Source organism: Apteryx rowi, unplaced genomic scaffold, assembly GCF_003343035.1.
Source record: "Apteryx rowi isolate R43461 unplaced genomic scaffold, aptRow1 scaffold_104, whole genome shotgun sequence".
Classification (NCBI taxonomy): domain Eukaryota; kingdom Metazoa; phylum Chordata; class Aves; order Apterygiformes; family Apterygidae; genus Apteryx; species Apteryx rowi.
Window position 1 is genome coordinate 497,466 of NW_020447242.1, and position 25,309 is coordinate 522,774.

At 34.8% G+C, this 25,309-nt stretch overlaps 1 protein-coding gene across 5 annotated transcripts in view; it reads right to left on the reverse strand.

The window, feature by feature from the left end:
- Positions 1-4,468: 4,468 nt before the first annotated feature.
- TMEM161B (transmembrane protein 161B) overlaps positions 4,469-25,309 on the reverse strand; it is a 37,513-nt gene continuing 16,672 nt past the window's right edge. For 2 of the 5 annotated variants that reach the window (XM_026067237.1, XM_026067227.1), the window contains exons 5-12: positions 23,500-23,656; positions 16,438-16,589; positions 15,816-15,876; positions 13,929-14,069; positions 10,360-10,473; positions 9,029-9,203; positions 6,694-6,790; positions 4,469-5,839 (exon numbers count right to left, since the gene is read on the reverse strand). In XM_026067237.1, the coding sequence (XP_025923022.1) occupies positions 5,568-5,839; positions 6,694-6,790; positions 9,029-9,203; positions 10,360-10,473; positions 13,929-14,069; positions 15,816-15,876; positions 16,438-16,589; positions 23,500-23,656 (1,169 nt within the window). In that variant the 3' untranslated portion in view covers positions 4,469-5,567. The remainder of the gene's footprint in view (positions 5,840-6,693; positions 6,791-9,028; positions 9,204-10,359; positions 10,474-13,928; positions 14,070-15,815; positions 15,877-16,437; positions 16,590-23,499; positions 23,657-25,309) is intronic. The other 3 variants (XM_026067253.1, XM_026067245.1, XM_026067262.1) reach the window with 3 other exon arrangements.

Genomic DNA, 25,309 nt, shown 5'->3' on the forward strand with positions numbered 1-25,309 from the left:
TTACAAAATAGAATTTTTGGTGCATTTTTTCTTCATCCTAGCTTTTTTTTTTTAATCAAAAATACTGTAAATATGCATTCTTGAAACTCAGAACATATGAAGAAAGCAAAGTTACAAAGAACAGAAGAAAAGAGAACAAAGGTTGATTTTAAGCACAAGATATTTTAAGTCAGGTTTAAAAAAGACTTAGCAGCATCATAAAATAAATAAAAATGGCCAACTATTAAGAAGTTTGGAAAAAAGCTACTCTTTAAAACATTACAGCTTTCTAAATAGCAGAGTCATAAGGATTGCATGTTGAGAGAAATACTGCAAATCTGAATTTCCTCCTTTATTCTTGACTGACATGTGATCTGAAAAAAGTTTGGTATTTACAGGTTGATACCACACTTCAATATAAAACTGCATACTTGATAACACTTCAGTCTGGATATCAAGTTTTAAAAAAATCTGAACGTAGAAATATTTGAGTTCTAGTTGCAGGCACTGATATTAATTTAAAAAAATGAAAAGGTGATCCACGATATCAGAATTAAAAATAATTTCCATTAAAAATGTCGTTGAAACCAAAGGTATAAAAATACATATGCACTGGCATGCAAAACAATGTCCAGTGTAGCATTACTCTCCTGGCAGTCAACATGAGAGACTTCAAAAAGTTAAGTGCAGCATATACAGATTTCAGTAAAAGCAGCCTTGGAGTAACATCTTGGCCTCACCATCTCTCCCATACAGGAGGAAGACCTTTGCCAAATATTAGGAATGAAGATTAGATACACCATCAGTTTCAGCACATACACTGCCAAAGCCCCAAAGCATGGCAGACCTTTTTAAAGTAAAAGTTGCACAAGTGTAATTCTGAAGTATAGACTGACTACCCTACATCAGCTTGCTTAACTAGATCTAGCATTTGGCTACAATACTTGTTGCCTGCATCTTCTCTAGAGTAAATACCAGTATGGTCAAAATGCTGCTCTTAATTTATCGTTTGGGATTTAAGACTTAGGCTGCAGATGCTGAAAATAACAGTCTTACTCATTATGGTAAACATTCACCTTTAATATTTGATTTAGGATACAAGTGACCTGCTGTTGCCTTCCTCCGTTAAGATTTTACTCAGACATAATAGAAGGATTTCTCCAACAGAACACACTATTTTCTTTGGCCTCATTTTTATTCAAGATTTTTCATTTTCACTGTGCACTTAATTTTTCCATCTTAAGTAAAATATTTTAGTAACTTTGTAGGGACAAAATTAAGTGTGAGGTTGAATTTAGTTTCACTGACTAACAAATAAATGCACAAACTGTGTTGTATTTCGAAACATGAAGTATAGCATTTCGAATCTGGTCAAAAATCTTCTCAAGAAGAACAAGTTAATGTTCAAAAGGAAAACAGAGGCCTTTGAGAATAAAGAGGTATAAGGCCTTCTATCTTGTAGAGCTTTCCAACATTTCTATGAGACTTAAACAACAGGTTTCAGGACTATATACTTTTATTATTTTTTTTATCCATTAAATACAAGACCTCTATTACCACTTAGCTGTAGTTTTTGTGACAAAGCACAAAACTTTTAATTATTCCTGTGAGGTTAGTTAGAATTTCTGTACTCACCAACCATATTACATTCTGAAGTTATGTTAGCTAACTGCAATGCTGATATAATTCCGTGACGTTTTTGTTCACAGGTGAGTCTGACTTTATAATCCAGGGAAACAGGCATCTCTACTCTCATGTGTTCCAGTATTCGTGACTAAAAAAAACTGAAGAACAACTTCCATGTAAATGAATTTTCTAAAGCATGTCCTTCTATATGGGCATGTTCCCTTGCACTGAGATACTACTTGCTTTTTCACTTGTTACTTTATCTGTTGCTTCTTATGCAAGAGGAGAGGTCAGAAAGACCAATAAAAAATGTGCAACTGAAGTTACCACAGTCCCTTCAACAACTAGGAAATCCTAAAGCTTGGTAAGGTATCAAAAGAGGACACGTACTACCTGAGAATATTGAAAAGTGCCTGCAAAGTGAAAGAATAAGCTTGTTACAATCCCTTCTCCTCTTCCTAATCACTTTCTCTAAGCTTAGAAATAGCCAGGGTTATGTTTGGCCTTCTCTGAATCTGGCTGGAAGGCTTGGATTTATCACTATCCTAATACTTTGTCTAAAGGGACTTCCACTATAAATCAGAGTGCAGTGTTTAACCAACCGATAACAAGTTTGTGTTTAGCTATTCATATTTCAGCTAGAATTCAAAGTTATTTAAACTATTTGAAGGAGCTAATCCTTGACAGACAGATGAATTTAAATCAAAACCAAAACAATGAAAATCAAAATAGAATTTAATTTAGCTAGGTCAGTTCTAAACCACATGAGTTCCCAGCTTAGAGAAAGCTGTGGACAGGAAAGAGAGTCAGGCTAACAAGCACATTACTGGAGTGAGAAAGGGAGAGTAAAATGGAGGAAGGAAGGAAGAAATGTTGATTCTTTGGCAAAGGCGTCTTTTCTTTTAAAAATTCTTAGAAATTAAGTAAGTAGTGGGGGAAAGGCAAAACAAACTGCTTAAGATCCCAAATAAAAACTACTACCTTCTGAATCAGGTTTTACCTGCTTTTTCATTTCTGTAAGCTACTTCCCCTCTCCTGCCTCGTGCTGATAAAGTCCTGCAAAAAAGACGCATTTGCTGGCTGCTGTTTTAAAGCAACTTACTAAAGAAGTGAGCAGATACTTCTTTGAAGCTTACATAATATATGTGGAAGTCAGGACTATCAAGCCTGCTATTTTTCTTTGCAAGTCACTTCTGAGCATATCAGGTAGTTGTACCAAGTACTGCTCACCCAGTATTCTCCCTCCAATTCCCGTGTCACCTCACATTTCAAACACGTTTATTGCTACATTGTAGTTTTTAATAAGCCTCCTGGACTCATGCAAGGATTAAATGAATCCAAAGACCGACCATCTCCCACTCAGATCCAACTGCTGACCAGAAGGTCAACGATTCAATACTGCGGAGCAGCAATGGCCAGAAGTGATGATCTTAATGTCAGCAACATCCAGGTGCATATTTTCAGTTTGACCAGTGTGACCTCTGAAGAATAAGACAGCATATACACTTATCAAAAGTTTAGTGAGGTTCAACTACAACACAATCAACTACCTTTGCTGAATTGCTGAAAACTTGCTGATTTTCTATAACTACAGCTTGTTTTCAGTTATGAGCTTTCAAAATAAAAAAGTCTATGGCAACAGAAACTATCTCTTAACAGAAAAGTAGCTTTCCTAACATTATTTTGAAGTTTTCTCCAGTATCTATAGTTCATTTCTATCCTTCAGATTGCAATGGTAGGTTACATCTAATCTAACGAGCTTCTTGGGCCAAGTTCACAATCAGAATGAAACTGCACTATATTGTGGGTATTTTCCCTGAATGAAACTTGGATGCCTAACTATAACCACTTAAAAACCTGGCCTTATTAATTCCATTACTAATCATATATCTCAAACTAACAGAAAGCAGGTCCAGTATTGCTGGACCTGTCATATTTTAACATGTTATTAATCTGAATTGACATTTCCTAGGAATGTTTCAAGATTTGAATCTATGAAGTCAAATATTATTTAGCCAATTTATACAACTGAGCCTTTGTCACCATTATGAAAAGTTGGTGTAAAAAGTGAAGCTTGCAGCACCAGTAGCACCGAAATACTATATTGCAATGAAACCAGTAGGATCATGCAAGGTGTTCTCAGATACCCCAAAAGCATGCAGTAGGTACTAGCCGGTGTATATAAACCTTGTCCCAGTACAAGTAAATGCAATTTAATAAACTAATAAATAACTTAAAAGGCTTTCAAAGTAGCAGGACAGTTATCACCAGCTTAAATCCTTAATTTTCTGCATCCATTGACACTCTGTTTTCCCATATCGTAGGTTTGCAACAAATTAAATATTTGTTAAGCTTTTCCATTTATAAATGCTTATTATATGCCAAACCTTTACACAATTTCAAGAGAAAAAGAACAGTAACATAAAAAATAGCTAATATTAAAAACACTGAGAACTCCCATCAGCTTATTAAAAAAAAAAAAGCTACTCCATTTAAGTTTCCATTCCTGTTTTCTGATTACACAAAACATCTGAAAAATGTTGTCATTCTAGTTGCTTCCCAATGTTTCCATACTTAGTATCTATCCTACCAATTAAACAAAACTTGTAATGTCAATGCTTTGCTCCTCCTTGCTATATCTGCTTTATTATACAGCAAATCTATTTCTGAAGCCAAAAGACATTAGTTTTTACTATATGGCCAAGTTAACAAAGATTAAACTGACAAAAGATGATGATCTGACAGAGCAAAAATTTCAAGATCAAACAGTTTAAGTGGATTTTTTCTTCCAAAATAGCAAAGGTTAGTTAGTATAGTTAAGGACCTTTGTAGAGGCACCAAAAAACAAATAGCCCTTTCAATCTGAGCTTTCAAAAAAATTTTAATTTTCATTTCAAAAGGGATCTTGAGATTACTACATACACATATATCCCTGTCCCACTGCCTTGTAACACACATTCAGTAATTTAAAATAAAGATTCAATATTTTATAGGTTTCACATATATATTATATATTTAATATATAATATATAATATATATTTTATATGTACATTACATAGATACATACACTCTCAGTCAGCAGGATTAAACTGTTTTGTTTCGAAATGTTTGATTGGTATCACTAATCTACTTCAATTATTTTGTGAATTTAATGGAATTTATCTATTACCTGAAAAGAAGAAATTTAAAAGACCCAAATGGAATCCGTGGATCAATATCAGCACCAATACACATGGCCAGTACTTCAAAATGACTGCAGGGACTGCAATAATATATGTTTTTATAACACCTCTCCCACTGCACAAGTATTCCTGCATGTATTTAGGCAGCAATACCTGCCTGGTCTACACATCTATTCCTATGCTAAATTTAAATGTTATATAACTTTCTTTACTGTAATATACAGCATCTCTCCTGTCCTGTTGGATTATTTCATCTTCCATGGCAAAAAGTGATCAATAGCTATCCAACAGAAGTTTTTCTTTTTTTATCTCCTCTTCCCCCCCTCCCCCCTCCCCTTCACCGTATGGCTCAGTTTCAAGACTTTGCTTAGTAGGCAGTCACCATAAGCATAACCAGCACCCTAGTAACATAGCTCAGTCACTGGCTCCGATTCTTGAAATACAAAGTTTGGAGGGTGGCTCGCTGTTTATGGAAACCAAGATACTCGAAGGCGTTATCTTTCCAAGATGCCCACCAATACCAGCCACACAATAAGGTTAGTCAGTCCCAAAACCATAATTCAACTAGTTACCTACCATTTGGGTAACAACAGTAACAAACCCAGTTCTGATTTTAAACATTATAAGAATATTCACCCTGAGAATGCAAAGGAAGTGTTTAAGAATAAATTCTGATATGTTTTCTCTTCACACATAGTTTTTTTTTTCTTCATCTCCTCTTGGGTACCTGGGCTTGTATCTAGAATTTGACCTCATACTTGCTTTGCCAGCTGCTCAGTTCATGCCACGGTCAGGTACTGGTGATAGAAAAGCCCGAAAAGGCTCGTGGAGAAGAGGCAAGCAGCAATCCACCAGGTGAGGAAAGACAGGAGTCCCCGGAACAGGAGAGGAGTGAAAATATTCTTTAGGCTTCCCAAAGCCATTGTTATTTGTACTACAGTTACTTTCATCTTTCCATCAGCAGATGGAGACTCAGAATAAACTGAACTGGGAAGTGGACTGTTTTCTACTGGAGTGTCAGATTCTGGATAGATGACCCAAGAATAATTACCTGTTAAAAAACAGAGTAACAGATAAGATATTTGTAGAATTAGACTTTTAAGTTCTGCCATTTCTATCAACTCCATAGATCTTATATTTCTTTTTCCACATATAAAAATTGGAAAATTTTACTTACAACTTAGTAAATACTAACTGTATCCATCCACATGGCTTCCTGCTAATACTAGCAAGCCATTAGAGTAGGATTCATCTTACCTTTTGACATCCTGACATTTACATGTGAACCAGTTGCCTTGGGACCCCTGTCAGTGCTGGTGTGATTCATCTCACCAGATGTAGATGTCTACTTTAGGGTGGAATGAATCAAAGCCTAATAATGCCCATTTCTTTCTGTTGACATTTGGCAAAATGAATGCCACCACGGCGTGGTAGGCTATGAAAGACATCCCTCACAAAAAAAAGGAGAAAAAAAACAGAGTGACAGCAGGTCTCCTAATAATGAAAAAAAAAAAGTATCCTATAGCTTGTGTTCAAAAAGTTCACTGAAGATTGAAAAATTGAAAAAAGAATTAACAGATATTCATAAGGTTAAATCAATAATGCTTTACACAGCTCATTTTTAAAGTACTTTTAAGCAGATGAATATTTCTATGAAGGTAAACAGCTTAATTTATATTAAACAACTTATCAGAAATAAGTCAAATTAGCATATTGTTGAAAGATGTCAAAAACAGCAACAGATAAGCACAGCTTAAAAGCTTTTTATCAGTTAGTTTTAAATGGCAGGAAACAAAGTATTTCTCTGTTACGAATACCCATACTTTCCAATTCGCTTTAGCAGACTGAAAATATAAAAGCCCTATATAGAACAAAATACATTTTTGTTCATCAAATTTTGCCTACCTAGTGTTTTCAATAGCAGAGTTGTGTGAAGGAGCATTACCAATGGTGCAACATACTGCAGTGCAATAACACAAAGATAATAGAAAACCCGAGCCACCTGGGAAAACAGAAAAGAGTAACTCATGAATTCTGGGCTACCAAAGCAAACCTTTATGTACATGTTTAGGAAAAAACAAGCAATTATTTAAAAAATATTCCTATGCAAAAACAAAACAAAACTATTTAAAAAGTTTTCTAGCATGCTTTGGTATGTTAAAAGGCCTAATAAAGAAATTATCCCTAAAATGAATTCTAGTTGCATGACAAAAGATCCTAAGAGGAAATACTGAAAGAAAATAATTACAAATATCAGTTCTGATAAACAACACTAATTTTGCCTATGCTAACCAAAAATTATCATTCAAAGCTTCATATTTCAATACACTTAGAATTTTGCTAAGGCATCTCAAAGCTAAATATATGGTTAATTTTTAGAGTCCAAGTGAGTCCCAAACTAAATCCCATTTCAAAAATGGGGTAGTAGTCACAGTCCAAAGCCTCATCAAAAGTAAATCAAATTTTGGTTAATATTCCAATCCCTTTTCAAAGCGAGGTATTTGTAAGATTTCCAAATGTGAAATACTAATACTTTAAAAACAAAGACAAGAGAATTTTTCATTAGTAGTTGATCAATAACAAAGCATTTAAATGGTCTTTATTTCAGATATACATTATGGTTCATTGAAACACACTCAGATTTATCCCTCCTCCTGCTCCCAACCTGTTCCATCGTTCTCAAGATTGTTACATTACATATTTTGTATAAGCTGTTGACCTAAAAGACTAGATCAAATAAAGAAGGAAAAAAAGTCATAAAATCAATAGCAAGCAAGCAATGAAATAAAGTTAACTGGATTTTAGAAAAAAACAGAATACAGGGTGGCAAAAAAGATGAAGGCAGACATGACATTTTTGGAAATAGCTTTAAAACCTCAAAGGGATTTGAGATGAGCAAGCATCAAAAACTAACATGAGAAAAAAAAGTAGTAAAACACTGACAGAAGAAAAAGCATGAGACAAAAATATTTTTATCATATGCCAYCAATTATTTTACAAGAGCAAATAGGAAAGTAACGACCAGCATAGACAGACAGATAGGAAAGACTTTACTGGCAAAAGCACCAGAAGAAAAGAAAGGGGGCATAGCTAGTAAAACAAGACAGGGTTTTGTTTTGTGGCCTTGGGCTTCTTACTGGATAAACAGATTTAGGAAGCTCCACATAGAGAAGACATTCCTGTTTTATAGATAACATGAAATCTCCCCAAACTAAATTATGCATTCACAACAACTACAACAGTTCTGTCAAAGCCAGTTGTTGCTAGCTGTACTTCCTGTTTTTCTGAAGCCCAGTACTAGTCACTTAGTTTGTGACTAAATATTTGAAATAACGACTACTGCATAGTCCATTTACAACCTTAAGGTATTTGTGGAGACAAATACAAGATCATAAGGAGTAGGGACAATCTAAAAACAGAGAAGCTGCTCCATTCTACAACATACTTCTATATTCCTTCAGGAATATACTCTGACTCAGCATGATTCAAGATTATCGGGTACCACTATCATGAAAGACTAGAAATGTAAGTTTATTTTGCAGGCAACATGCAACAGCATTATTATTTTATAGCAAGCTTTAAAAAATTTTGCCTATTCAGTTTGTTGATAAAAAAGAAAAAACAACAAAAACAACACAACTCAAATCTTTCCTTTTTACTACTTGCCACAGTTAACAGGATGGGCAGTTTTGTATCTAGGCTAGTGCATTTGAGAGCAGTCTTACAGAACTAAGCACGCCTCGTTTTATCCCAAAATACAACCATCCTATCTTAAACTTTGCCCCAATTTAAAAATCACAGTTGAGATTAGGTAACCAATATTTTGCCATTCTGTCAAAACCTGAATTTTTGCCATGCTATAACTATAAATCACCACTCACCCTACACACTCGCCAGGTTCTATTCATGCTTAACAGAAGCAATCATCAAGATAAGCACAAGGCCTGCCAAAATATTTGTAAAGAATATTTCATGAAGGGATCTCTTAGAAGAACAGTGGATGAACAACTTAAGACAAAGCATCTGTATAATATGGATGACACAGCTCTGCATATTTTGGTTTCCAGAATTTCTCTGTAATGGTGCCATTTTTATAGGTGATATAGTTTAGGAAGTTTCATTCAGATTTCAGTTCCAGTGCCACAAAGGCACAACAAACCAGCTGTTTGTTTTCCTACTAAAAAAATTTGCACAGACAGAGCACTCCAAATACATACAAGCTTAATGCCATTATACTTACCATTTTCTGTAAATCAACTGTACTTATTCTGCCAGCTTCCTTTTTCATCTGATCCACACATTTCTGTGCTAAATTCAGGTAGGCCTGTAAATGACTGCGCATCATAGCCAACCGTAAAGCACACAACAGGATTATAATCCACAGCCGCATGGTGTCAAATGTATCTTCTGACATTCTGTGAATAAAAGAAAGGTAATGTTGTTTTCCAAAGGTCACCTACCACTAGAGGGTTATTTGTTTGTATTATCTGTAAAGAAATCTTAAAGCATAATGTCAAAAATACTTAACACAATTCACAGTTATGGAGTTCATGTGCAAGTAATACTCACCCTCCCCACCCCCTTACTGGTACTTCTTGGCAGCCCTGTTTTAGCATTAGATCCAAATTAGTACCTATTTGTATGCAAACAAGAACACTCTTAAATGCTTGAAGTCTGAGTAATGAAGACAGGATGCTAAAAAACAAGCTCTTTCAGATAATTCAAGTTTTAAAATATATACTTGTAGATACCCGATGTGTACATCAGCTACCTTAGATACATTGCTATAGCACAACTCTCATTTTAAGAAAAACTGAAAAATAAAATGGAAACACAAAAATTGTATGTTTTCAACATTTTACATAATAGCTCAGTGGTCACAGAGTTATCTTGGAAGCATCTTTTAAACCTAGAAAGCAATAAAAGTGACAACCAATCACATTAGTTTCAAGTCAGTAGTCTTACTATTTTGAATTAAATTATCTAGATTAATAAAGTGACAATGACAATCACCTATGCTACTCATACAATATTAATTTCAGCTACTATTCTTCCTGAAAATTCTTTCCCTTTTATGCTTTTAAATATTTTAGCTATCAAATTTTGTATGCATTTCATCTACACATATATCTTAAGACAAATCTCACGGTAGTAAGAGCCGTAGGTCAGTTCTCATACCAATGTATCTCAATTGTCTTCAGTGAAATGACTTCTCTCTTACACCTCTAAGAAAGATGTAAGGTATTAGATGCTGGCAATAAAGTAGTATTCTGCCCCTAGGAAGAACAGCACAGAACTCCACGAAGGAGATGCCAGAAGATAGCAGCTCTTTGGGAACCATAGCCTTACCTTTCTTAATCAGGTTTAAGACTCTGTGACTAATTCTCATTCTTCCTTAATTACAGAAGCCCTTTACAGCTCAGCTGGAACTTCTACAGTACCTTTCAAGACGGATACTAGTCACACCAACAATTTTAAGTCTTTTGCATTGTTTTAACTTTTACAGAATACTACTTGCACTCATGGTTTTATCCTAAATACTCCAGAAAGAATTTTTAAAGGGAATCTTACAAAGGAACGCTCTCTTTGCCCAAAGGTGGGTTCATAATGTAGTCCTTAGTGATTGGTTTTACCCACAGTAGAACCATAAGTAAAGGCGCCAAGAAGTTTATATGTAGCAATGTTCTGAAAGAAGAAAAAAAAGCGGAGGGGAGGGAAAAGGGTGTTATTAAATATAGAAAATTACCATTCTGTTGAAACCGGTGGTACAGATTCAAAAGGAGTAGTCCAATTTTAAAATACTGGGGAAAAGTAAATAAGAAAATTACTTTCCTATTTTTATAAGTAGGACTTAAGTCTCAAAAAAACAGGAATATAACATACTATGAAGTCACGTTGGCTGTAGTTTAACAAAAAGCGCTCTTTGGAATAAATCAAGTTTTTAGACATTCCAACAAACAAACCAAATAGAACTACATGCATTATACCACACTAGAGTCATTTGTTGAAAATTTGCATATGATGGCATAACACAGAATTGCAGTAGCCATTAAAATTTTAATCCAGAGGGTCAGTATCTCAAATGGATAATTATGGAATATATGCTGCTATATTAGTGAATTTTTTTTTTTGCTTAATTAAAAACATACTCAGATTAATTTCCATTATCTATACAGACCAGGAGAAACTTCTCACAGGTCAGATTTTCCAGTTTAATGCAGATTTTTATGTAGGAACCTTGACTAACTGAAACTTGGTACTTGCATCCAGTTAAAGATACTCTGACAAAAAAAAAAGGAAAAAAAACCTATTCCATTTCAAAAACACTATTCCCTATATATTAAACTACACAGTTAATGCAGAAGAAGCTCTTTAAGTACAAAACAGACATCAGCATTTAAAAAGAAGAAATAGATTTCTGTAGTTTTTCTTGAAATTAACATCCTTCTTCATTTGAACCCCATATCCCTGTCATTTCGCATTACTCAAATGAAATGAAAACACAGTTGAAGACTTCAGTGCCGCAGATCTGATGTTGTGCTAGTAGCACTTCCTCACTAACAGCTTCGGCTTGTCTATATTTCCATCTCCAACCAGACTGCTTCTACACTATAGAGAAAATAATGAAGTAATCAAATTATTCTAAAAACACAAGACCTTACTGATTTCAAACTATCGAGCTTCCTAAATCCATTAAAACTTTTGCATGTTTCAGAAGATGTCACCACACAGTTTAAATCATTGGTTTCACATGAAGAAAGAAGCACTGCTAGTTATGCAGTGTTGCTAGGGAACACTGCAGCACCAAGGAACAGTCCAAAGCATTTCAATAACTTGCGAAAGGATTTTACCTGAGCTTCTACTTAAGACCTCCTACCAGGTTAATGGACTGGAATGTGCCAAAGGGTGGCAAGAATCACTTTCTGTTTATTTCAGTAGAGGGAGAAAGGCTGAAGGGCTCTTGAAGCAGGCTCAGAAAAAAGATTGAATGTGTAGGGAAGTGGTACGAATGAATTAAGAGAACTCCAAAATATATCCAGGGAAGCATGTTGCTGCTAAAGGAAAAAATCAAACAGGCTACTGGAATTAAAAGTGACATCAGGTTATTTTTATTCTATTGTGCACAAAAATTTATTCCATATTTACATAAGTAAGAATCATGGTTATTATTCTGGCCAAATTACTGAAGTGAAATTTTATCATTTACCTAACCTCCAATTTTTTTAGTCACTGCTCCCTATAAGTTAAGTCTCCCATTCTGTAATTATGGCTTGTGTCTTTTATGCTTTACAAATGTATGAGCTTATATTTGACTGCAGGGAAAGGCATTGCTTTCCTGAACCCAAATTAGAGAGCTTTGTATCAATGACACGTCATCCTCATTTACTACTCCCCTTTAGACACTGTCAAACTACTGCAAACAGTCAATAATGATCTACTCATTGATAAAAACACATCACTTTAGGGCAAATACTGATCTCTTCAGAGCCCATTAGAAACAATCACTCAGAAACAATTCTTCGTTTATAATTGCATTACCTAATTACATGGATATCTAACCAAGTTTTAATCCATTTAATGTCATTTTTACATTGTTCCAGCTGAATAGGCAAAGTATTGGTAGACTTTAAAAAAAAAATTTGCTTGATGCTGCACGTTATCTTTTACAACTAGTTCCAATTTTCCCTAAAAATTAAGTTGGGCAGATTTTTTTTTTCATAAACCAAGACTATTAATTGCCCTCTTAGCTCTTGATTAATCAAGTCCTGTTTCAGACAGTTTATATTTCTGCTAGGATCTAGGATCCTGTGATCTAGGATCCACAGATCAAGAAAGATGCTGGAAAAATCAGAGGATATTTACAGAAAAGGCACAAGAACTTTTAAAATATTGAAAACCATAAAAATGAAAAGCTCAGGAGTTTAATTTACTTAGCTGAAAGAATAAAAGACTAAAGAGGTGACTTGATCACAGTCTACACATAGACAGAAACTTAAGAGCAGATGCAACAAAAGCCAACAGCTTGGAGCTCTAACTAGATGCATTCAACTACAGTGAGAGTGCAAGTCTAATACAGAGTAATTAATTAATTAACAATCTACCAAGAGTGAAGGATCCATTCTGAACACAGATTAATTTTTAAACTGAGCATTTGGGGGTGGGGGGGAACTATGTGTGTATATATGTACACACACACTTCAGTTTGAGTAGAAATAATTGGACCTGAAACAAAATTCACATCAGAAAGTAACTGGTTTCTTATGGAAGTGGCTACACTAAATGATCACAGTGGCCTACACCGCAGAATCTGTCATTAACATGTACTAAATATTTAGAGGTTGTGATCTATGAAAGACATTTGGAGTTGCTCCCTCAACCAGGAAATGCTGAATAGTTAAGTATAAGAAAACATTTTATTTCCAGCCTCAAGAACAGTTGAAAATGAAAACGTTCCTTCAAGCTGGTATAAACCTCTGACCCCTATTATATATTTTGGGTCATAATAATGCAAGACACAAAGAAATACTGAAAAGGACAACTTAAATTTACCTTTCATTTTAAAGACAAAAGTTTTAACAGTTGAACTTGCTTCCCATATGCTACTCTAATTTCAACATTTATTAACAGAAGTTTTTACTGTTTTAGATTCCCTTTAAATGTGTTTCCATTTTACTGCTTTTCTGAAACTATTTTTTCCCTTTCATTTTTTCCTCTGGATCTCACCCTAAACTCATTAACAAAGGCATGATGCTCACTTAGAAGAAGAATTAAAAAAAGTTGTGGCTGCACCTCTTCTTCCACACAGTTATTTGAATTTCCAAAAAGATATGATGGGGAAAAGAAAGCAGGAAGTAGGAACACTCATGTTGGAGCAGAAACGCTCATGTTGGAGGAAAGGAAAGGAATGCTCCTTTAACGGTACTCTAGTTAAGAGGCAAAGAACGTAACAGACTGGCAGAGGGCAGGTTGAGCAGAAAGAGGCAGGTGGCAAGTTTGCTGGATATATGAAAAGCAGGCAGCAACACAAGTCTTAGTCAGTCACTACCTTCTTATTGGAATAGTTTGCTTTGCTTATTTTCAGACATTAAATAGAGATTTAAGACTAGGCAGCATATACCTATGTGTGTATTTTCTCTTACTGTGTTATTTTTTCTGTTGCTAAATTCAGAGCATCCAGATGCATTTGAGCCAGTCGCAAGCCAGGGAATGTCAAAAAAGCACCAATAAGTGAACACAGAACAGCCAGGAACAATTTGAAGGTTAGTTTAGACACAGGACCCCTAAAAGAAAAGAAAGGAAATAAGCATTTTCTGAGGGGGAGGGTTGGGGCGGGCAAATCAGAGACTACTTTCAACTTAACATTATCTAACATTTAATCAAAAAAGCAAACAGTATTCTATGGTTTTACTCTAGAATACCAGCATTATTATAACCAATTCAGGAAATTTAAATAAACAATCAAGTCACCTATTTATTTATTAAAAAGAACAGAAAGCTCTTCAATGTAGGAAGACAAAAACTCAAACTAATTCCTACAAGATGTTAAATTTGTTAGTAGAGCAAAAATGAAAAATTTTATATTGTAATTGACAATCAGTTATTTAATAAAACTAGTTAGTAGAATGAATTTAATGATGAAATTTTTAATAGAAGAACAGATACACAGCAAGTTTTAATTGCTCAAAGACAAAACCAGATTTTTTTTTTTTTTTTTTTTACTTCTTGCATTCAACCTTTATCCATTAAATAGCTCTATCAAACTGTTATTAATCCAGTTATCCACAGATTTATTGATAACATACATGTGGCTAATTAACATGTCTCTTCCAAGCAACTAATATCATTTGTTTCAATGAACTATCTATTCAGTATATAATAGAATTGGAAAAAAAAAAATCAGGATCAACTGAATTACTGAATTAATAACCATTGATTACACAAAAGACAAAAAAGCTGCAAACAACAAAAACAGATCAAAGAGGAACAAAACCAAGCCTAGTGACCCACGAGTTTCAGATTCTTTCTTAATCTGTGCCATTCAAACTAACAAGAGACAACATCGTCAACTCAATCACTGCTATAAACAGCCAAAGCACTGCAAACATTTAAGAAAAAAGAAACGGATGCTAAAAGGAAAATTAATATAGAAGTTAGTAAATTCTGAATAGTTTAGGAAAAACAGAGCAAAGAATGGTTAAGATACACATGGGAATCAGCTGAAGGGCTTCTTTCTGATTAAATATCTACATCTATAAATGACAGACTATTCTAAGTATATGTATTTGAAACTTCTGTTCCTCACAAATAAAAAAAAATTATAATTCTTATACAATACTTGAGAACTTCTGAACAAGAAATTTAAAGTTGTATGCCAGCAGTGATGACACAGCCCATACAAGCATTTTAGGGAATATGTGTAAGACAGACTGTGGCAGAAGTCAGTTTTACAACATACATAGGCTATGACAGTGATTGTACATATAAGTAACATCACAAGCTATGAAGCATTCCTTTGTCAGTCTATGCAAAACTTGGATGTACTATAGCAAGCAGATGTATTTGCATAAGAGGAAAATACTATTACCACCTGAAAACATGACTGAAAGCCAAAATTTACTCCTAATTCCAACTTTATCACAGGCTCCATCACAGGCTTTTGCCCTCTCATGCTCTTGCATACCACAGAAACTGCAAAAAAAAATTATCCCCTGATTTAAGCACTCTTCTCAAAGAAGAAGGAACTGTTTAAGAATTACAATGAGAAAGAGGTTCATAATTTTGAACTATACTTCATGGTCTGCAACCAACTTTTAGGATAGAAACTGTATCAGAATTAAAGTCATACGGAACTTCAGTTATTTGCAAATACTAATGGATTATTTTCATTAATCCATCCCTTCACATTAATACAAGAGTACAAGCATATACAAAAGCAATGCATGCAACACAAATGCTTGCTAAGAAAATCCAAGTGGTTCAGTTATTAATGCAACATAATGAAGACCAATGTATTTCCAGAAACTTACTGGGATTCCAAACCCTGCTTTTCAAGAAACTGCATAGCACTTTCCGAGAAATTTGAGAATCCTGCAGAGAGACATATAATATATGTATTTTATCACAGTACAAACACAGAATGTCTTTTTTTAAATGAAATGCTAGGTAACAGAACATCTTTAAAACAAATTTTCGTATGTCCAACATAGCTCTTATATGTGCTAATTAGCATGCCACAATGCAATAAAACTTGGTTATTAACATGAGCAGTCTTTGAAACATCTCTTTGATATTTGTACATTTCATGAACATGAATAAAATCTACATTAATTTTTTAAGAACATAAGTAATTTTTTTTCTGTAGAGGAGCTTCATTTTACTATGCAAAGCAAAATGGGTTAAAAATAAAACTGGAATACAAATATAATTAACAAAACAAGCAATCTAGGCAAAGACTACACTATTTAAAACAAAGCAGGGAAAATATATAGATATCCTTCAGAATCCATATTCCAAAGCAAGATTTCCTAAAAATGTATCACAAAGTTCACTTTAATACAGATATTCTCAAAAACATCTAACAGTTTAAAAATCAAATTTTCAGGTCAGGTAATCAATAGGGCTATTGCAAACACTGAAGAAAGTAGTTACCTGATTCTAGTCCAAATTCTAGATAATTTTCTGTCACAATCAGGATTGCCATTGCTTTCACAAAGAAGAAGAAGCCAAAGGTGACACACACTGATCTTTCACCTCCATCCTCTACTTTGAAATAATGCGTGGTCAATGAAAACAGTATCTTACTATACAAGAAAAAGGTCAAGGAAAATAGAGTTTGTAAAATAACTATATTTAAGAATTATAAAACTGTATTTTGGTCATCTATACTAAGATTGTTCTAAGATGCAAAATGTTAAAAAAATAACATGTATTAGGCCAATCTGAGGTTAATTATGCTTTACAGTATTGGGAAAGTTTGATAAGCACAGACACACAATCACATAGTGGGTAACTAGGAATACACTATTCTGGAATATAGTTTTGTTTTGATTTAGGCTGACTGATAGCAAAATACGATGACATTCACTATCAACCAGGGAAAATTAAACCAGTTATGTCATAATTAAAATAATTTACAGAAGTTATACCAAAAGGAGACAAGTATATCTTCAACATAAAACATCAAGCTAAATGAAAAATATTCCATTGAAACTACACAACTCAAGATTTCATGTATTTTAATTTCAAAATTCAAAACATTACTTTTGACTATAACAATAGTGAACACAGGGAAGTGAATACATATTTTTTTAACCACAATGGAGCTATACATGTTCTGCCAGAATGCACAACCCCAAATGGGTACATTCAAGATTCTGCACTACAGAAATCCAGAGTTCAAACACAAAAATATAGCATCGTTCAAGTCGCTGTGTGTTTGTTGCTGAAATCATCTGGGTCAAAACACTGCTTCAATCTTGAATTAACTGTATGTGAATGTCTGTTTGGACATGCATATCCAACCACACACAAAAATACATGTATATAACAAAACTAGTTTTTTATTTCTTTGGGGAGAAAAAGGTAGAAAGGTGTTCCTCCTCACACACATCCCGATACTTTTTTCTTGAAAAATTCAGGCAGCGAATTCTGTCCTCCCTCCTGGTTTAAAGGCTAGACATTTTGAGAGACTTAAGGTGAGGACAGAGAGCTTGTTTGTTTGTAAATTAAGGGCAACAAAAAGCAAAAACGCACAATAAGTATTTAACACAAAAGCTTTTCTCTCAAATGTCTGCTGAACTTTCTCAAATGATTAAAGCTTCCCAGTCATCTTACAAAATCTGTATCCTTTCAGTTAGATTTCCTTTTCTGAATCTTCAGAACACGATGATTACTGGAAGCAGCAAAAACTTAACTCTTTGTGTAAGAGCAGAAAAGTTGTACTTTAAAATAAATGTCAAGAAAGACAGAATAGATTTTTTGTTTTAGAAACAAGACGCTTGCAAATACTCTTAACACCAGAGAGAGTAACTTCGTGCTGTGTTTGGGGAGGCAGGMAGGAGACACCAGGTGTACAAAGGAGAGGGAACAGGCTGCCCTAACAGGCACTTCCTGCAATAACGGGATAAAACTTCTTAAATATGAAAACTTCTCCTCACACGGACTGCAGACCTGCCTTGTAAGAAACAGTGACCAGTGGCATGGCATTGATGCTTAGATTATTACGTGACTACTTCCTAAGCAGAAAACGTATGAAAAGATGAAACTTGTGTTTCTCTACTTTCACATGCATGTGTTTAAGATTTTTCAACTATCAAAACTAAACACCCACCTAACCACATATTTAGTGTTATCTAGTAAATACAATCTATTCCTTTCCCATTTTGAAAAAAGGAGACTATACACTCTGGTATGATACCTTAAGTCCTTTCATGTAACCCCAGTGCCACAAATATGAACATCTAAGAGGATGCCTGCTCTGTTATCAAGCTGTTTAAAAAATGTTCATTGAATATTCTCATTTTTAATGCATTTCTAAACATAATTAGCTCCAAAACTATACAGTAGATTTACATAAATTTTTCATAATACACTGTCAACTCTTATTAATGTAAGCTGCAGCCCATTATAACTGATTTTTTTTTCAAATTGCAAGTGATATCAAGTTCATATTTAAATAAAATACTTGGAGATCACTCCAGACATTACTTGCTTTGAAAAACCAAAAAGAAGGAAGAGGAAGAAAAATAAATAAATAAAATAAGTGTAAACTATACACATTTTTCCACTACATCATAACATAGTCATATATATTTGTACTTTTTTAAATACTGCAAGTGTATTTTAGGATGTAGAGTACATGAAAATCCATTTTAGGGGATCTATTCAATAAAACATTTCAACTGTCATCAGTTAATCTCTCACAAAAGCATATGAGTATGCAATACTGCACTTCATTAAGCAGCACGCATTTAATATATGCATTGCTGTATTTCATCTATATGCAGAAAAGTATTCATATATGCACGTTAGAGTGGCCTAACCACAGCATCTAACTTGACTCTTAAGTTTACAGTAATCAGGTTAAGCTCCCTTTATAGTTAATAGAAAGAACGGGCATATCTAAAGAAATACTTACCTCATCCTAAAAACAGGCACATAATAGGTCATATAGACTGTGTTCTGAAAAGGTCCGTTTCTCTACATTGACCATTAAAAGAATGTTAGGATGAGCAAGATAATTCCTATCCTTATAAACATTTTTCTCAAAACGTAACCTTAAGATATTTCACCAAAAATAATACATCCTTAAACGAAGTATCCTTACACAGTTAGGGACATTGAGCACAAATCAAAAATATATTAAAGTCAAATCTTGAAGTTATACAAAGTATTTCTTAACAGTTTGTGACCAACAGTGCTACCTCCAAACAGATTTTAAGTCTCCTAGATACTTTATATTTTCAATTATGGATTGTGCCCAAAGCATCCGAAAACAAGTAACTGGGAAAAAGAAAGCACATTGATAATTCCAATTACAGTGCAGGTTCAGATACCTCTAGACAAATTAAGGATTATGCAAACCAGGTAACAGAGTTCCAGTCACATGTGAATAATCACCATCACTACCATTTCAGGGGTGGAGAAAGTCAAAGCATTATGTCAAGGAAATGAGTTCTTTTCATGACTTCCTTTCAACGCTTGACCTACGTTTCAAGATCTGCTGAAGAAATAAGCCATGAGTGCTATGATAAGAGTTTGTTTTTTTTTTCTTTTCCTTTTTACTTCATTTATTTCACAAAAGGTGGTAAACTTGCAGAATATATAGAATTATTTCTAGTAAACATATGCTATCTCTTATTTAAGATGCTATAATTTTAGAATTTTTGAATCATTTACTATACAGTCCATCGGTATTTATACATATGGTTAAAAAGATCCACTTTCATGTCTAGTAAAATAGCTAGAACTTTTGGATTCATAATAGAAAACCAAATAAAGCCCTCTAAATCATTTCTAACTATAGGTATGTAGAAAAAAAAAAAAACAGTTTATGGCTTCCAGAGGTTATATCAAGGTCTGATGATAACTTTTCCTAGATCAATGTTCAATCAAGTTGAAGAAAGTCTACTGCTTTCCTTTTCTATCCCATTGCTATAACTACATGTAAAGACATATTTCAAAAGTAGCCAGTAAAGTTTACTAATCTTCCTAACCAGGTAACTCGAATGATCATCTTTTCAGATGACTGACAGCTTCCCAACTAAGAAATACATTACTTTTCCTACTCTGCATTAATTTTCCTAAATACCTTGCCTTTGCAAGAGAAAGAATTGTATACAACACTGTTTAAAGGTTTAAAACAGATTTAAAAAATTAAGGACATGTATTTGTGTGTTGCATAAAGACAACTGATTTAGAATGTCATTCAACTGTTCTCAATAATGAATCTTACATAGCTGCATAAGCAGAGTAATTTAAATTAAACACATACTATTGTTAAGATGGATCATCTCTCAAAACTGTCCACCTTCACTCTATCCTCATACATGTTTCTCCCCTTTCCCCCCTCCCCAGAAAAGTGTTTTATCATGTTACAAACTCATCCCTTCACAAGTACCCTGGCTGCAACTACTACACGTAAAATTGTGAACGACCATTTAGTCAATAAATTCTTAATTTTTGTTCTGACAAGAAGCCACCAATCCAAATTTCAAAATAACGGAAATCAGCTGTCTTTGACTAGTGACTACGTGCAAACTGTATAGCAAGAACCAGAAGGGGTAACCTACAACATAGTAAGTTCTCATAAACATTAGCTACTTTTGCAAGAAACATTGCAAAATACATTTTTAAAGCCAAAATTCACATTTGGCAGGTGGAGACTGATAATCAAGAAAAAAAAAACAAAAAAAAAACCACACAACGCTTCTATAATACCTTTTCTTCTCCTCTTTAGCTACTGGAAACGGCACAGTGTGTGCAGACTATCACCATGAAAAGCCATCAGTGAAATGACCCGGTATCCTGCAGCCTTTCAAAAACACTAAATACAGGGTGGTACAGCAGGCCTGCTGAACTGCTGCCTCCAAGGAACATATTGTCATTGAATCTTCCTGAAAGTATTGCTAACACAATAAGAGAGTTTTTTATATTGAAATTATTTATCTACATTGTTAACCATGAGGTAACCAAGAATCCCAGAACTGCTGAGGTTGGAAGGCACCTCTGGAGGATCATCTAGTTCAAACCCCACTCAAGCAGGGTCAGCCAGAGCAGGCTGCTCATGGCAGTGTCCAGTCAGCATCTCAATATCCCCAGGAATGGAGACTCCACAACCTGTCTGGGCAACCTGCTCCAGTGCTTGGCCACTCTCACAGTGAAGAGGCATTTTCTTATGTTCAGGTGGAGTTTTCTGGTACTGTGCCCACTGCCTCTCGTTCTGCCACTGGGTACCACTGAGAAGAGCCTGGCTCCATCTTCTTTACTCCCCCTCCATCGGATACTGACACACATTGATAAAATCCCCCTGAGCCTTCTCTTCTCCAGGCTGAACAGGCCCAGCTCTCTCAGCCTCTCCTCATACAAGAGATGCTCCAGTTCCTTGATCATCTCCATAGCCCTTCGCTGAACTCACTCCAGTAGCTCCATGTCTCTCATACTGGGGAGCCCAGCACTGGATGCAGCACTCCAGACGTGGCCTCACCAGTGCTGAGTAGAAGGGAAGGATCACCTCCCTCAACCTGCTGGAAACACTCTGCCTAATGCAGCCCAGGTGAGAAAGAAAGAATCAGAAAAAGACCCTAATAGCTATTTGCATTTTCACACTACTGAGAAAGAAAGCTTGCAACTCAATCCTTTTAAATACCTGAGTTTGGTTTTGCCTCTGAATGCATGACCCATAGATGACCAAATGAAAGCAGTGATTAGGACTGCATTTAAATACCACTGCAAGAAAGCAATGCTTCAGTCTATTTTCCCATATAATCCATGCCAATAAATAATTTACAAGTCTGTCACCTAGAACTGCAATTACTGTAGTATTCCTTAAGCTGATTACACCCAAGATTTGTTTGAAAGACAAAGCAAATAGAGGGTGTTGCCACCCATACACTTAAGAATATATTATGGCTACAGTGTCTTAAACTTGTTTTTCCGTGAGCTATAACAACCTCCCCCTCGTTCTCAAAATGGGATTGGAAGGTGTTGGCCTTCATCTCGATTTCTCAACCAGTATTTACCTCTCTCTCCTTCTGTCACGATTAAAAGAGAAATACTTCACTCCAAGAAATAAAATAAAGGCTGCTTAAAACCATACATATAATATCATTTAAAGTGCACAAGAGTCAGGCACTAATTTTCTTGTCACCATCTAGTAGATTAGAAAAACACCTTTGCGCTGCTCTGTCCGCTGACAGATAAAAGTCAATGGAGAAATGCCTTGTCTGGAAAGCAAGCTATTGCTAAACAATTTGTTCTTTCATAATCCRAGTCAATTCCCCCATCTAAAAAGTTCCTACCCATTACCAGGAAAATTCTGGTTCTCATTTATACAGCAAGCTACTTTGAAAAGGAATTACTGTCCTTACTGTAAGGGCAGCACACACTTGAAGAATTATTAAGTACAGTCAAGCAGTAAGCATATCCAGAACTGCCAGACAAATCTAACCAAACATCAGAAGTCAAGGGTTTTACAAGAGATCACTAGGAGATCACACCAAAAGAAAAGATCACAATATGATCTTCTATACAGAATAAGAGGCATTTCCACAGAGGAAAAAATTTTGAATATTCAAGTGCTATACTAAGTCTAACTGAGCACTTTATCTAGTTATTAGCTGTTGAGGGTACAAAAGAATTGGACAAACTCATTTTCTAACTCACCTCTCCATAACCTGCTTTCCTCCAGGCCCTTAATCAATTCCATCAATTCATCACCTCTCACATCTTTAAAAGGCTAATTTCCTCCCCAAAGTATAAGTATGGATTGGTCTGTGAAAAATAACTAATTACCACACAAGCATCTATGTCCAATACTGTTTTCTCCAGTACATCACAGCTGCTTCTTTCTATAGTTTGATACTGCTTGTTTCCTAAACACTTTGCTTGTCTCCCTCAGTTTCAGAGGGGAGTTGAGCTGTTCACTGAACTTTGAAAACCTAGTACCACCTCAGCTCCTAAAAGTCTACACATTTTATTTTCCTATAAGCTTCATTATAAGAGTATCTTGAATTTCATCTAAAAATACAAATGCATGCATGCATCTTTGCAAGAAGTGATTATTCAGCTAAGGAAGTATCAGACTAAACATATGAAAAACAAAAAGCATGTGGTAAATTGCAAACTTCTGCAAATGTTTTAATACTTGCAGATACAAAAATCTATTCCTGATTGCCCAGCTGGGCAAAACCAAATTAGTTTAGAACCGTTATACATATTACAGGCAAACACTGACTTTTTGATCACATACGTGGATTTTCTTCCATAGATGGTCTGGTATTAAGATTTGCAAGTTACTTATATCAGCACATACAAAGAGCATGTATAGCATATACATTATCTGACATCAGCACTAGCATACACATCCTCTATCCAAATGTTAAATACGTATTTATTCTGCAAATCAGCAATACACAGCTTTCTATGAATTGCAGAATGATGTAAGAGCTATTTGGAACAGACAGACTGATTCAATAAAATAGTAAAGGATACACTGCAAAGGCCAAGACAAGCAGACACCACACTACGCTGATATTCATTTCTGGTGAGGGTTTCACAATACTGTAATAGGCTTCAGTCACCACATACACAACTGTAGCTGCAACAGTGAAATCCACCAGCCACTGATATTCAGGAAAATAATGCAATGCTGAAAAATATAAATTTACAAATCTTAAGACATGTAATGATATTTTAAAGGAAGTTACTGACATATACAGAAAGGGGTGACAATTGCAAATTATTTTCAAGGCTGCTTCTTGAGGTCCAGATCATTCAAGTTAAGAGCAACAGCAAAAAGAGCAACTTCTTTTTTTCCCCACTCAGCAACCTCTTCTTTTAACCTGAACTTCACTCTTCACCTGTTGCTTGATATTGGATTCCTGTTCAGCAATTATTGAGGCTACAAGGTGTTACTGTTTAACCATTTCAGCTTTTCTAAATCAACCTGCTAATATCAAGAAGCATAGCTTATTTAGATCTCAACTTCAAGGTAGAAAATGGTCCTCTACTTAAATCTAATTACAGTTCTAAGCAAGAGTTTTGTTTCTCTATTTAAGATTAAAAGCCCATTGACAATCATTTAATATACTATATATAACTGCTTTCTCTTTTTCTTTAAAAAACTCAAATCTAACACTGATGGTTTGTTCTCCAAGATTTTGTTTATATCTCCTGCCTAGCAATAAATCATTATGTAAACTCCATCCTGAAAATTCTGGGGAACATACTGTACCCCAGGTGATTTGCAAAGAGAGAAGTTTTCTTTCTCCCATAGATGCTAGGAATTGCAAAGACCAATTCTTGATAATATAGAGCAGTCTCACCTTCCCAAACGGCTTCCTGTATTAACAAGGTTAAAAAAAAAAACAGAATATTACTGAGCATTTTTCATTTGTCTACAAGGCACCTGATGCCAAAGGCAACAAACCGGCTGAATCCTTGTATTTCAGTGAAAATCTGGTACTTATTTTGAAACAACAATTTGGTTAGATTTAATGCACATTTGTATATATAGCTTTTTAAAGATACTTAAACCCTACACTATCAGTATCTATTAGCAGATGCTTGTTTTGCTCTCAGGGAGATGCTTCAACACTATTATTTGCTTCAAATAACACTGAAACTTGTGAATGCTTTGCTTGCTTACATGCTAGTTTCAAAAAGCTGTGTATTTCTGTTACAGGTTAAGTTTTCTCAGCACTATTTTGGATAGTTTAAGCTGAGAGATCTCCCGCTCAGCACTGTGCCTTCTTTCTATATTCATGCATACAACACATGCATGCAAAAACATAGCTAGGGAGAAAATATGTATCACACATACTTACATATCCTTGTATGACTTCTCTGTAACAGAAAATTGGTTATGTTTAAAGAATCAAAAATTAGCATTATAAAAACATCTATTAACTTTCAAAACATTTAATGCTGCTTATTTCTGCAGTGTCACTTTTGTTTTCTGAATATTTTACTTCAAAGTTTCAGATGTGTGGGTGAAAGGTCTAGGTTTCAATGCTACAGTACATTTCCTATTTTAGTTGAAAAGAAAGCGCATGTTTCGACATCTGCCAGTTGTCATTTTCTTGTACAAAGCTATGATCACATTTTTTATGTCTGTTTCAAATACACTGAGTGATGTGATCCTTTTGGTGTTGTCTCATATTGCTAGGGATGCCTGATGCAACAATAGATGTGCTTTATGCCGGATTTCACCTACTCATCCTTTTCTGTAACACTGCTATTAAGATGTCACCCATGGAACAACAAAGGAGATTTAACCCTAACTCTTGCCTTCTCACTTTAT